Consider the following 14,070-nt stretch of genomic DNA (forward strand, 5'->3'; position numbering starts at 1 on the left):
CTAGCTATCAGAGTGAATATACAGTAGAACCTGTCTTGAAGGTCCATGAATTTTGCCAGCATAAAATGGAGAAGCCTCATTTGAATTCTTCAACAGGAACTGGATATTTTGCCATTTTTACAGTTCCTAGGTGAAAGCGGAAGCAGTGAGCAGACACTGAAGTTTTGTCTGAAACACTTTTGTTATGAGGGACAGAATCTGTGTGATTCTGTTAGGCAGAACATGAACTGTCCATTGATTTTTAAGTAAATTCATCCCCATTTAAGTGAAATTTGAGGCTGAGTTAGATGTGACTTCTGGTTGGGGATTAATCCCAGAGGAGTCATTATTTGCCAAGAGAGTGACAGATCGTTTAGTAAAGCATGCCTCAACAATTTTGTCAAGCAGTCACTGAAATACTGGTTGATGGAAACTCCTAATAATCTAAAGCCAGCTGCGGCCTCGTAATTGCCCAAAACTGAGAGACCTCCTTGCCCAGACAAAATTGCACAAATTTCTTGCATGACAGGAAGATAGAGATGTGTAGGTAAGCACCCTTGAGGTCTCTGGAGACCGTATACTTGTCCTCCCTTATAGCATTCCAGTGACAGAGAAAAGACATCATCATGAAGCACTCTTCTTGAACAAATATTTTAAAACTGGAAAAAATAATCAGGCAAAATGCCCCCCACCCCTTTTTTTTGAAACCTTGGACTGCCAACTAGAACTAGGAAAAGTGAGAGCAATGTAATAATTGACAGGTGATATATTACAGTAATTAAAATATAGGTAGCAATGATCTACTTTTGTGATATGAGTGTAGTACTCATCAAGATGCATCCAAATCAAAAGGGTTCATGAATCAAGGTACATCAGATTTACTGAGGGTGCAAATAACTTTGTTAATGGAAAAAATATAACCCATGCCATAAAATTTAAAAAGAAATTATGGCCTTCTTTTGTCATGTGGGTGCGGTACTAGTAGTGATGCATGCAATCATCTAGTCTGATGATATCAGTATGAACAGTTTCACAAATAAAACAAACATTTAATCAGTCTTTGAAGTATAAATTAAGGGTCACAATGACATACTTTTGTAAAGAGGGTGCAATACTCATTAATTTTCATAACTCTGACATTACTGTTAAAAGTTTACAAAAAATCTAAGCAATATGTATGTATGTAAAAACTGATTCATATATGTACAAATTTAGCCCCTCACTCCCAACCCATCACCCAGTCCCCTCCACAATGAGTGGGTAATATGAAGCCCACTCAAAACTGTTGCTAGGATCGAGGAAGAAATAATGGTTGACATTTTAGTGAGGCTGTGATGGCTGCTACCACCACTGTCACCACTGGTTATGAACGAAATTGCTCACCTCTACAAAGTATTAAAAAATATTAAACTTTTACCCTCAAACCAATGGCTGTTCCACCTAATCAAAGTGCAATCTTGTGAGACCAACAATGCATTGTTCTTGACATAAATCTTAGAGCATCCTGTTTCTGATGATGTCATTTATCTGAAATCGATGGTCTGCCATGAGAATAACCTGTTGTACACTGATATATATTTTTCTCTTTGATCCCCACCCTATGATCAGAAATCTTAAACCAATGAAACAATAAAGTATAACAATGGACCAAATCAAAAGAAATAAGACCAGATTAAACAATGGCCTTATGTATCTGCTAAAATGTTCTCCCTCTCACTCACACCTATATCGACTTCATACCGTATGTACTCGCTTATAAGACAAGTCCAAGTGCAAACTGCACAGACCCAGATCTGACATTGCATAATGTTAGGAGTAATCGGTAGAACAAACAACACTGACCCTGAATTGCAAGTGCATTATGCTACTGTAGACTTGGATCTCTGTGCTTCACAGTTCGACTTTACTTGTAGAATATATGAAGTATGACATTTACAAAAATCTTTGTGATGAAAATTACCTTTTTAGAAAATATTTAAGTAGTATACCGGTACATTTGATATCCAAACTTAAAAATTTTAATATAAAAGAAAATAATAAAAATGTAGATCTCATAAAATCAATGTTTAGATAAAAAATATTCTTTTTTCATATATACAAATATACTAAACAAAAATGGGCAATATGAATTATAGGTGATCAGTTTTATAACTCTTTGTAAGAACCAAATTAAATTGTAGCAATTTAGGCAAGAAAATGGTACATTCAGACAGTGCAAGACATCAAAATAGAAATTTCTCATCTCAGACTGGATTTCTGTCCTCAACCCTCCCTCTGTTGCTATGTGCCAAATGGCATTTTTACAACCCAGATTCAGCAACAGAAGGGTTACTCCATTTTCCGGTCACAGCAACACAACCCAGACTAGATGATCTGGATGTTATAGTCATTTTTGAGTTATCATAAAGGATTTCAGTTCTAAATCCCTTCAAAAATATGACCAAATCACATGATATAATTCAACTAAGTAAATAACCAAACTTCACATTTGATCTACTAAACTGTACACTATCATCTAGAAAGGATTACCACTTCATTAGATTTGATAGTGATTCATTACATGTCTAAGAATGACATGAATTGTGGAATTGTTTCAAAACCAAGTCTAAACATAGTGTTGGAAGTGAAAAACACTACTCTGGAAAAGATGCATTTTTTCAACATACAACAAAACAGAAAACTTTAAAGCATTACAGACAGGAGTTCACTTGTCATTGATACACACATATTTTCAACAGATCAGAAAAAGTGTTTTACTTAAGGTAAAATACATTCTAACCTTCAACATATGATATGCATGAAATTAGAACAGAAAACATCTGTAGTCATCAATAATGACAAAGCTTTATTACTGCAGAGACTGTTGTACCTGTGTCGAGTTACCTGCCTGACTAAAATCAATTATCAATAATGACCACTACAGGAAAGAATAAATCAATGCAAATTGCATGAAACTCACCTGGGAAATCTAAGAACATACCACCAATTATATGATAAAACTCACAAATAGCTGACAATACAATGGCGATCAAGTCTATAATAAAACTGGTGAATTGAACCATATTGAGTTTAATAGATTCCAGTGTACTGTCATTTGATCAATCCAATTATCAGTTACCAATTAAAAGAAATGCCACATGCAGTCTGTATTGGTAATATACTGTATCGATCAACCAGATTCTTGTCAGTGTAAGTTCAGAATAAAACAATTTCTGTATCTTTGCCAGCAAGGGAAACTAACACTACTAATGAAACTAGTGTTAATTATACCAGTCTGTTGCCAGTATCTCTATTGTCCGATGTGATTTTGTTCTACCAGTCTATTGTAAATGTGCTGTCGGTGTATCGCTAGGTAAATTACACAATAATTTTCCAATAAGATGCACTACACTTTGGAACTTCATATTTCTGAACTTGGTCTCATGTAAATGTATTATTCACTCTCACGTAAATTTATTACTCACATATTACCACAACCCTTGCTCTCAAATATTTTTCTTTTCAAATTAATAATTTTTGGATTTAATACTAAATTAGTTTCAGCTCACTAATTTTCAAATGGTAACAATTTTTAAAGAGCTTTTGGTGGCTAGAAACCACAATTTAAAGACCCAATGAACAAGAATTTATCTGTAGAAACAATAAAATCCCTTCCCAAATCAACAAATTTTGATACCAATAAAAATGAAACTTTTCATAAAACCACAAAAACTGACAGTTGTGAATTCACTCAATGTGTGGATTTCTGAAAGTTTCTTCCTCAAGAAAATGACATTCTTTCATAGTTTATGAACTCAACCTTGAAAATACGTGAACTAGTGGTTGACTCTTTGGACAATAGTAAAAGCCTTGATTTCCAACTGCCACAGATTAGTTGTTTAATTAAACCAAATGGCCATCTGAACTGATTGCCACTGGAAATTTTGGCAAAACTAGTGACAACATAAGTTTTGTCAGAAAACCCTATTTCAAAATTATACTACAGCATTTTAGATTGATCTTGATTTGCTAACAAATCATCCAATCACAAATCAGGGTATGTACTGTTTGACTGAAATCACTGGAAGAACACTAACAGCATAGATTCCTATTTGCCAGCACGTAACAGTGTCTATTTTGTAAAGTTAATTTTGTAGTATAGTATCTCAGAAACTTTACTTATCTGACTTCCTAATGAACTGGTTTCCACTTAACATGTAGAGAGCAAAATGTACTTTTCAAACTGCTGGAGACAAAATATGAACAATAAAAAAGAATTTTGTCTTGTTACACCAACCAGGCATACGTTATCTCCAAAACACGATGTACATATACTAATTCAGTAATAAGAAAGAAAATATATTTTCTAATCTTTGATCAAATCCAAAATTTCCCATCAGTTATTTTTGTGACTTTTAGGCAAAACCTCTAAGGCTACTTACATGTAATTGTGGACAGTCAGGGCAATACATGTACAGTATATCACCATAAATAAGTTCCTAGATACATATTCAAAATTCCTACAGACCTCCATTATTTTAAACGATATTTCAGAAGAAGAAGAAAAAAAACCAATAAATAATGTTAAGCAATGTGTTTTTTTATAAACATGTAAATGATGTTGTTGTTGTGGGCTTCACGCTATTTTTTTGTACATGATAGGTTGTATATGGTAGCCAGTATAACTGGTGGATGGAAAACCCTTTGAAGAATGACCAACCCCCAGTAAGCTACTGGCAAACTTTCTCACATACCCACATAGGCAGAACCTGAGACTCAAACTTCTGTGGACAGAGGTGAGATGGCACTGATCAGCAAAGGTTCACTTTTGACCACCTGGGGGTCCATATTAAATGAAAAATGATACATACATCAAAATGTTCAGCTTTTCAAATAAACTGATTCACAAAATATGTTTTAGTGTGTGTGTGAGTGTGATTTGGATTTTTAACGTAGCTTTAACAATTTTTCAGTCATATCGCTACGATGTCTGCAGTGTGGCAGTTTATAGCGATGTCTAGTACTGGGGCATCATTCCACAGACATGTAGCATGATATCCCACCCAATCACATTATCCTGACACCAGGCCAACCAGTCTTAACACTAACCTCTTAATGCTGAGTGTCTAAAGAGGCAGCTGTTAGTACCTTTTTTATAAGTCTTTGGTATGATTCAGTTTGTGTTTGAACCCATGACCTCTTGCATTCGAGGCAGATACTATTACCACTAAGCCACTGGAGCAGTCAAGAAGATGTTTTAGAATTATATGAATATGCATTAAGCATACATAATGGGCTTTGATTATTGATAATAAATCATACCTGAATTTTCAAAATGGAGGCAATAGCTCACTGACCTCTCAATACTGTATGGTTCATACTCTTCATCATCTGTTCCCAATGGACTGGTGAATATTTATACAAATAACAACAGCAAATTTGTTATTAATCCCTCCAGTTTCTAGGAAACCAAAAAGAAACTTCAATGCTAATATAACCTGTTTGTAAAGCAGTCTTGTCAGAATGGTGCAGTACTCATCGAGTACAGATGCAACCTCATGCCATGTTATAAATGACTTAACATTTTTACCTAGAGACTCAATATCATCCACAGATCTCTATGCAGATGCCACAACATTGTCAGACTTCCAAAACACAAAGCATGAACTCGAGATTTCTTTAAAGGATGCCCTAAACAAACTGGACAACTGGTGCACATGCAGTGGCATAGTGTTAAATACTGGTAAAACTAAAATATTACTAATCTCAACATGGCATAAAAGGATAAATCTTTATAGTGATGAACTATGTCTGTCACGGAAGGATGAAATCTGCAAATAGTCTGTCATGATTGACTACTTGGTGTTTTGGTAGATAATAACCTATCATGGACTGAACTTATCAAACATATCAGTAAAAAAAGTCAATTAAAGTTTATGGAGTCGCAGTAGAATAAGACATTTTCTCCCTGAAAGGCACAGAAAACTATTTTATAACAGTCACATACAACCCTATTTAGACTACTGTATGGGGTAATTCAAATGATAAAACAGCAAAGCTGGCACATATTCAAAAAAGAGCTAATATCAATCCAGAAAGAAAGCAATGAAAATTTATCTGGTAAGTTAAAAATATTACCTATTAAAGACCAAATCCATTTGAGATAAGCCAAATTAGTGTACAGGATATCCAATACTATAGTACTATACAGTCTCTATTCCAGCATAGGATACCTGGCAATAATCCCCACCTGCAATCCATGTCTACCAAACAGTATAAAATTCCCAAACCAAATAAGGAATTATTTTAAGTTTCACATACTCTGAAACTTTGCTCTGGAATAGTATTCCAGTTGAGATTAGAAATGCCCACTCTATTTCTTTCTTCCAAACACAATATATCCAGTGGCTTCAGAGATGCAGCTAAAATAAATAAATTCCTTTGTATGAGGGCCTCAAGGTAGATTAGTTCTTAGCTAATAGTATTACCCTCTTTAAATAAAGTCATTATTATAAATTATTATTATTATTATTATCATCACCACTGGTGTGTGAGGTGTCCTCTCTCTCTCTCTCTCTCTCTCTTTTACAAACTGAACTAAATGTAAAACTGAGTGAAAAACAAAGTTTGAAAAAACTGGACTCACCCATTAGTTACCAATTTTGTTTTGGAAAGGTGACATATGAAATATAACTAAATGCACAGTAATTCCACTTCCCTTATCTCATAATATAAATTTAAAATTCTGTCTATGCACAACAGAACTCCATGAAAATGTTGAATGTGGCAACTCACTTATGACTGAATACTGTAGTTGTAAATACAGCAGCGGCACTACATTTATAGCTGTGTATTTATCTCCAATATTTAACAGTTAAATGGAAATTGATCTAGTAGCAATGATTTTCATACTGAAATAACACTCACTGCAGTGCTGAAGTAATTTTCATATTCAAGACTGGAAATCAGGTTTGGCATACTTTAACAAAATTCTTTGAGACAATACAATTTGCTTGGTTGAGGATTGTTTTTTCAACTTCAACCACTGCATGGCTTCAGTGATGATGTAGAGCAATTCAACTAACTCGAAAGTTGCCCTAGACAACAGAAAATCTTGAAATGAGGATTTATTTAATCTCTTGCACTGTTAAGCCTGAGATGGGTGAGAATGAATCTGGACTCAGATGCCTTTCTTTTATCTTAATGACATTTTTTTAAGGTTCTTGTAAAAGCGAAGTAACATCCACCATGAACATCAAGCTGATGTCTGACAAGATTCTGGTTGGTATGAAAGAAAGTTGCTTGAGCCATTTTAAATCATACTGATGTCAGAGGGGATTTAGTCTGCGTTGTGATCTTCTATAAATGTGAGATCTTTAAGGTTGGTACCATATGTGACCTATAGAAGTGCCAGCTTGAAACTCAACTTGATATTTGGAAGGATTAGGACTGCTGCATGAGTTTCTATTGTAGTGTGAAATTCTTATGGTTGGCTAATACCAGTAACCCATGTTATAGCCAGCTTAGAAATCGGCATGATCATTGATGTTTCAACTACTGGCAGCGAGACATTTTCTAATGTTCATAATAAAAGTGGACATGTTACAAATGGTAGTCAGTTAGAGAACCCATCTAAATCTCTTTGGAGTTTTTAAATATGTTTTCTGTAAACAATAAGTAGTTATTTTACAGACTTAAACTGAGAAAAGTGAGCAATGAATACTGACAATGAAAAGGACAAGATAAATGTATCATCCGACTCAGAATCAATTCTGAGTGACCATTTCAAACAGTTTAGCATTGCTCTATGGAATGAAACACAGAAATAAAGATTCAGACATTAAGTTCTAGCATTTTGATTTCTGATGACATTTTTACTGTCAATTTTGACAAAAGAAAAGACAAGCTTGAAAATCAACTTGACTATACTTCTTTACATTAGAATCATATAGCAAACATTAACTAAATGAATTCTAACAGAGAGCAAGAAGACTGTTTTGATATCTAGAAATTAAAAAATGTTATTAATTAATTTATGATCATGCTGAACTTTGGGTCAGCAACTATTCAAACAAAATCATTGAAGAACAATTGAATGGTCTATACATGGTTTCCTAATGGGGCAATTTTGAAAACTGAATACTGCTCAGCTGCTTGTTGAGGCAATTTGTTAATGCAGAAGAAAGAACTAAATTAGTGTTAAACTGAGCGAAAATGTTGGATCTAAACATGACAGGAATGGATTTTGCACCAGATATCATGACAGCTGCCATATGGACCCTAATGATTATAGAGGGCACACTATTTTTACCAACAGTATTTGGAAATAGTCTTTTATTACTCTGCCTCCTAAAATTCAAGAGCCTTCGAGTGAACCCTATGCACAAACTCATTGGATTTCTAGCAGTGTCTGACTTGTTTGTAGGACTCTGTGTTGTGCCTGTAGATTTCATAAACATATTCACTTTTCACTTACACCGGTCCAACTGGTTCTGTCTAGTCGCCACCTCCCTCCCTTTGTCATCTATGGGAATATCAGCAACAACAGTAACACTTATTTCTGTTGAACGATTTTTGGCTATAAAGTTCCCACTAAAGCATCGGTTCTACTATTCTGGCAGAAAATTACATGTAATTGTTCCAGCAGCTTGGATAGCCAATATTGCATGTGGTTTTATTCCAATATTTGGCTGGAACAAATACAAGACAGATCAGCCCGTATGTTTGCCTACACTAATCCGGAGCAAGGAATACCAATGGTTTATTATTGCTTTTGTCACCATACTTTTGCTGCTGAATATAAGTCTGATTATATGTGTTGTGCAAACTGTTATACGACACACAACAAACTTGCAGCTTGGACAAGGAATAACAGTTCACAGGAAGAAAAGGAAAACTAATGACATGGCAAAGGTTTCCACCTTCATATCTGGAACGTTTGTGCTGTGCTGGACACCATTTTTAATACTAATTTTTATCACTGCTATAATGGATAATTTTGTACTGACCCCCTTTATGGTATTTGCAACAATTTTGGGTCTGATGACTGCATGCTTTAACTGGATAATATATGGAATACTAAACCCTGCCTTTAGAAAAGCTGCAAAGTCCATAATTTATTGTAACAAGTCTAAAAGGAGAATTGAGCTTTACAGACTAAATGATTCCAACCATTGAAATTCCTATTTCTATCCATCTGTGAATTTTGTGTGATATTTCAGTAGCCTAGCTTTTGGCACTAATTAGCAATTAACAATGGCTTAGACTTCTCGACAAGCCTTAAACACTGAAGCCACACTGACCCTGTTTTATGCTGATGTCTAGTAACCCAACCATAATCAATTAATGTCTTAAATACCTTTGCAATCCTGTCTGATTTCAAAGATTATAATCTATGTTGACAAACTTTAAATGTTAATGCTATGCAACTCTGATGACAGATTCAAAATCATTTTAACCGTTTTAAACTTCTAGAAATTAACGATGCAATTGTTCACAGACACATGATCAAAGGCTGTATAATTGTAAATATACTTCAATGGAAGCAATTTGTGAAAAATTTTTAAAAAATCAAACTTTTCTATAAAAATTTTGTGAATTCAATGCAGATTTCAGTGAGTGACAGGAGAGACTGGAGATAACCCTCATCTTGGGACCTTTACCTGTACATTCATATGTAAGAATCAATACATTGTTTCTATGCCCAAAAAAAACTATTAAATGTATGATAATAGTAAATATTGTTAAGTATTTCTCATTTAATATGCATCAGGTTGATAAATGTGTCTGTGAAATTTGTGGTTTTTGCACTATTTTCTTCAGATTTTTTACTTGGTTGGATATCGCATCATATGGTACCATATGGTGGCACTTTGTGGACCCAGACCATAATGTTATAGTGGGGGTTTCACTGTACAATTAGATTATTTACCATCAGCTATAGATATAGATCCATACATGTCAACCTCACAGCTGAGAGGTTTTCCTACCAAGACAATGGGCGTCTCCACTCTCCCACATTGCTCATAAAAATATCCTGTGTAAAGAAAATTAATACTGAAAATTTAGATTTTTTTCCATTTGTTTTCATACATTTCTTATTTATGGTAACCAGGTAAGACAAATTAGTTGCTAACTTCTAGCAGCATAAAATAATTACATCCCTTGATTTTGTTGGCGAGGTTGGAAAGCTTCAGTGTTTGAAGTTTGTCAACATGGATTATGCTATTTGTGATCAGACATCATGGGGGAGGGCTGATTTATTGGCCTTCATCTGGTCCTGTTGAAGAGTATGGACCTGACCAAGAAAGTCCTGTAATTCTCTGAGTGAAAGGTTTATTGTAATCTTCAGCATTACTCTCTTGTGAGGATTTTTTTGGAGGTTTTGTGCAATGTTAGATATGTATGTGACTATTTCATCAGATTTCTTTACATGTTTAAAATAACTTCTTTTTTGCCAATTATTTCTTTGTACCACACTTCATATCAATTTAAAACAGAAGTGAGATTTCAATCTGGAAACAGAGGATCTCCATTTTCCTCTGGCTCCCTCTAATGATTTTGATGATGAGCTCTGGCTTGTTATGTGAGGTATTTATTCAGATTTATTAAAAAAAACAATGGTTTGGTGTCATGTTTGGGAACTGCTAAGTTTCAGATATTGTATGTCCCAACAACATCAAGGAGCATCTTTGTAAATAGGGGTATCTGACACACTAAGCTAAAATATGCACAACATGCTTAGTCCTTAAGCAGAAATGGTGGTACACATTGTCAACAAAAATATGTGTTCACAAGGTTGTATATAAACTCTGAGCCATCTAGATTTTGCCACGATTGGGCCTTCTGCCTGTATAAGGTACGGTTCTTACCATTTAACTGTTGGGGTGGGATCAGAGCTAGGTTTTCTCTCTGAGATATAATTTAGTATTTTCTTTCCTTTAGCTGATAACAAAACTGAGTTTAGATATTCTATTTTTGTGATGATAAAATACACACTCAGTCATCGAGCTGCCAACTTTAATCATTCATTCACTAATTGTTCTCATGTCCTCTGCTGTTCTGATCATTTCATGTCCCAATCATGGCTAATTAAAAATAGTGACATTTACTTTTAGATGCAACTCTGTGTCCTGCAGTACATTTTTCAGAAAACCATTCACAAAATGGATTTTTTTTTGTTTCGACATAAATTATATGATGTTTGAGACTACCATATCTCAGTACTCAAAATCTCTCTCTCCACATTGTGAAGTGAGACTATGATTTATTTTATTTTTTGAAAAAGGGAAATATCCATGTAAATATATTAATATACATGTTGCTAAGAATGTCTTCACCAGCAATAGGTCTTAAATGTTGCTGCAAATGCTTCAGATAAGCATGCATGTGGAGAACTATGATTTATTAATCTGATCACACATTTTTCCTTCTTCAATATCACTTGTTTATGAAACTTCTCCAACAAATATATGACATTGTTTACATAGTCATTTTTGGGAAAATGTATATATTGTGAAAATATGAGTACAGATTTACATGTCTTCAGCAGTTGTCAGCACATCACCTCTTTCTCTCTCTTGCAAATGAGCTGATGATTTGATACAGTGTGCATCTTTTTTCATTTAACATTTAGTGAATAATGTTGATGTTGTATAAACTATGATCTGGAAAAATTAATAATAAAAAATAACATTGTGCTCATTAATTTACCTCGACAACAACAACCTCTCTCTCTCTCTCTGGCCTGAGAACATTAAGTGCATGCATGATTTTAAATTATATTACTTTTTTCAAGTTATGATTATAAGCAACAAATCACATCAGTCCAATATTAAAGTGAAGGCCACTGATACAAAACCAGATTACTGTTAAAGCTTTGTGCACCTGAGAATACTGGTATTATCTGAATTATTAAATTACTAATAAAAATCAAATGAAATCTCAAACAATAATTCTGACTCACCATAGCAAATGTTTTATGCATCTGACATCAGCAAATTTCTATTAGATTGTTTATTGTTCCATGCAAATGTAAACACAGTCTGGAAGCATTGAGTAAACAGATTACACAGGCAGTATTGCAAAATCAATACATATGTACCAAAATAGCTTTCATTTCCAGTGCAAAAAGACCCTACATCTTCCTGTATTTGTTACATACTGTAAGAAAAACATCATAACCAGAAGTCTGTAAATAGTTTTCTTTTTGTCTTTGTATACCATGTGGCCTTGCAAAGATGGAATAGCAGAGAGGATTTCACTTTTCAATATATAAAATGGAACTTTACACTTTTTGGTCATTGTAATTAACAAATCTTTTAATTTTCAGTAACAGTGAAAGTCAGAAAAGCAGATAAATATATTTGACTGAAGGGGAACTTTAACACGTTTTTATAATATAATTGATGTTCCTCATAATAAAATTGCTGTTGAAAGTGGCAAAAATTGTATAAGATCAAAATCAAAATCATTTTTATCACCTATTGCCTTTTAAGACAAATAATTTTGATACGAATTCAGTATTTTGTCAAATTTGAAGTGAAATTTCTTCAAGAATGCTTTTTATGTCTTTTATTTTAATGTCATTGTGATAATAACAGACTGATAGCATTATATGGTCATGAATTTTCAACACAAGTAAACTCCCTTTCTTTTGACCCATGGCATTAAATCCTTCAGAACACTTAACTTTTTAAGTTGTAATCCCTTTTAGAACAGAATCCGGTGTATCCATCAGTTAATGACATGAAATTTTAAACTGCAGATGGATGCATTTAGCAGCATCACCCCAAGTAAGAGTAATGCATGGAGACCATTCAGCGAAGACTTTATCAACAGGAATGTAGATGGTGTCAACATATTACCTTACCTTGGAGTGATGCTGCTACGGGTCAAATGCCCAAGGATTTTACTTACCATCTACATATAAAGGTCAGTCAAAATAAACTTATTAATTACTAGTGAGGGGCCAACAGTATGACAGGACAGGAGTCTAAAAAAGTCCATCACAAATAGGGCCACACATCACTGACCTCTGTAATGACATGAATCTCTTCAAGCAGTTCCAATAAAGATTTTGAATTTGCTATAAGAAGAGGCTATTATTAAAAATAAAAAAATAAAAATAAAGAATAAGCCATTTTTGTAATACTTAAAAATAATAATCTAATGTTATCTCACAAAGTCTTGAAAATTTTAAAATGAGGCACTTACTGCTGGTAGATTTACAAACAATCAGACTCTCATAGCAAGGAAAAAGTATACAGATTATATCCTACAGGACTTACAGTGTCTAACCTTCAAACAATTAAAAGAAATCTTGAGTCTGAACAATGAGTTTGCAGCTTACAAAAGGTCATGATAGTGTCATGTAACTAAACTTTAATCTGCAGGATTTTAAGTGTGATGTTGCCACTCAGGTGGCAAATGATCCAACAACTCATGATCTAGTGTGGCTTACACTCACTGATGAGTTTGCTGAATAAACCACTCCCTCTTTCTACCTTGCCTCATAAATTGTGAACCAGTTTAATATGTGGAGGCAGGTATGGATCCCATTTTTCTTACAGAAATGGCAAGGATATTTGACAGCATTGGTAAACTGTGGTTTGTCTGTGATTTGGACTTTTCAATGTAGAATTAACAATTTATCAGTCATATTGCTATAATGTCAGCAGTGTGGCAGTTTATAGTGATGTCTAGCGCTGGGGCATCATGCTGCAGACATATAGTATTATGTCCCACCCAGTCACATTATCCTGACACCAAGCCAATCAGTCCTAGCACTAACCTCTTAATGCTGAGCACCAAGCGAGGTAGCTGTTTGTACCATTTTTGTAAGTTTTTTATATGACTTGGCTGGGGATCGAACCCACAACCTCCCACATCCGAGGCGGATGCTCTAACCAACAGGCCACTGGAGCGGTTGACTGGTTTGTGTACAATAATTTGGAATTGCCATGAAATTTACAAATCTAAAAAAAAAATCATGTATTGTAACAATGTCATTAGAAAAATATTTTCTCAATAAGGAATACAATACTGCAAGAAAAACTGATGATCAATGAAAATGATGGGATATGCCTTCTGGTGGCATCAGTGTAAGAAACA

At 34.2% G+C, this 14,070-nt stretch overlaps 2 protein-coding genes across 2 annotated transcripts in view; one reads left to right on the forward strand and one right to left on the reverse strand.

The window, feature by feature from the left end:
- The window catches only part of LOC149801503 (scavenger receptor cysteine-rich domain-containing protein DMBT1-like), a 230,825-nt gene that overhangs the window by 33,251 nt on the left and 183,504 nt on the right, over nucleotides 1–14,070 (reverse strand). The gene's annotated exons all lie outside the window — the stretch shown is intronic.
- LOC149801504 (beta-2 adrenergic receptor-like) lies at nucleotides 7,928–11,657 on the forward strand. Its single transcript, XM_089955680.1, has one exon. It carries the CDS (start codon nucleotides 8,173–8,175, stop codon nucleotides 9,133–9,135), a length of 963 nt encoding a protein of 320 aa, XP_089811806.1. The 5' UTR covers nucleotides 7,928–8,172; the 3' UTR covers nucleotides 9,136–11,657.

The sequence above is a fragment of the Sinohyriopsis cumingii genome, chromosome 4 (genome assembly GCF_028554795.1).
Source record: "Sinohyriopsis cumingii isolate HCF-2022 chromosome 4, ASM2855479v2, whole genome shotgun sequence".
Classification (NCBI taxonomy): domain Eukaryota; kingdom Metazoa; phylum Mollusca; class Bivalvia; order Unionida; family Unionidae; genus Sinohyriopsis; species Sinohyriopsis cumingii.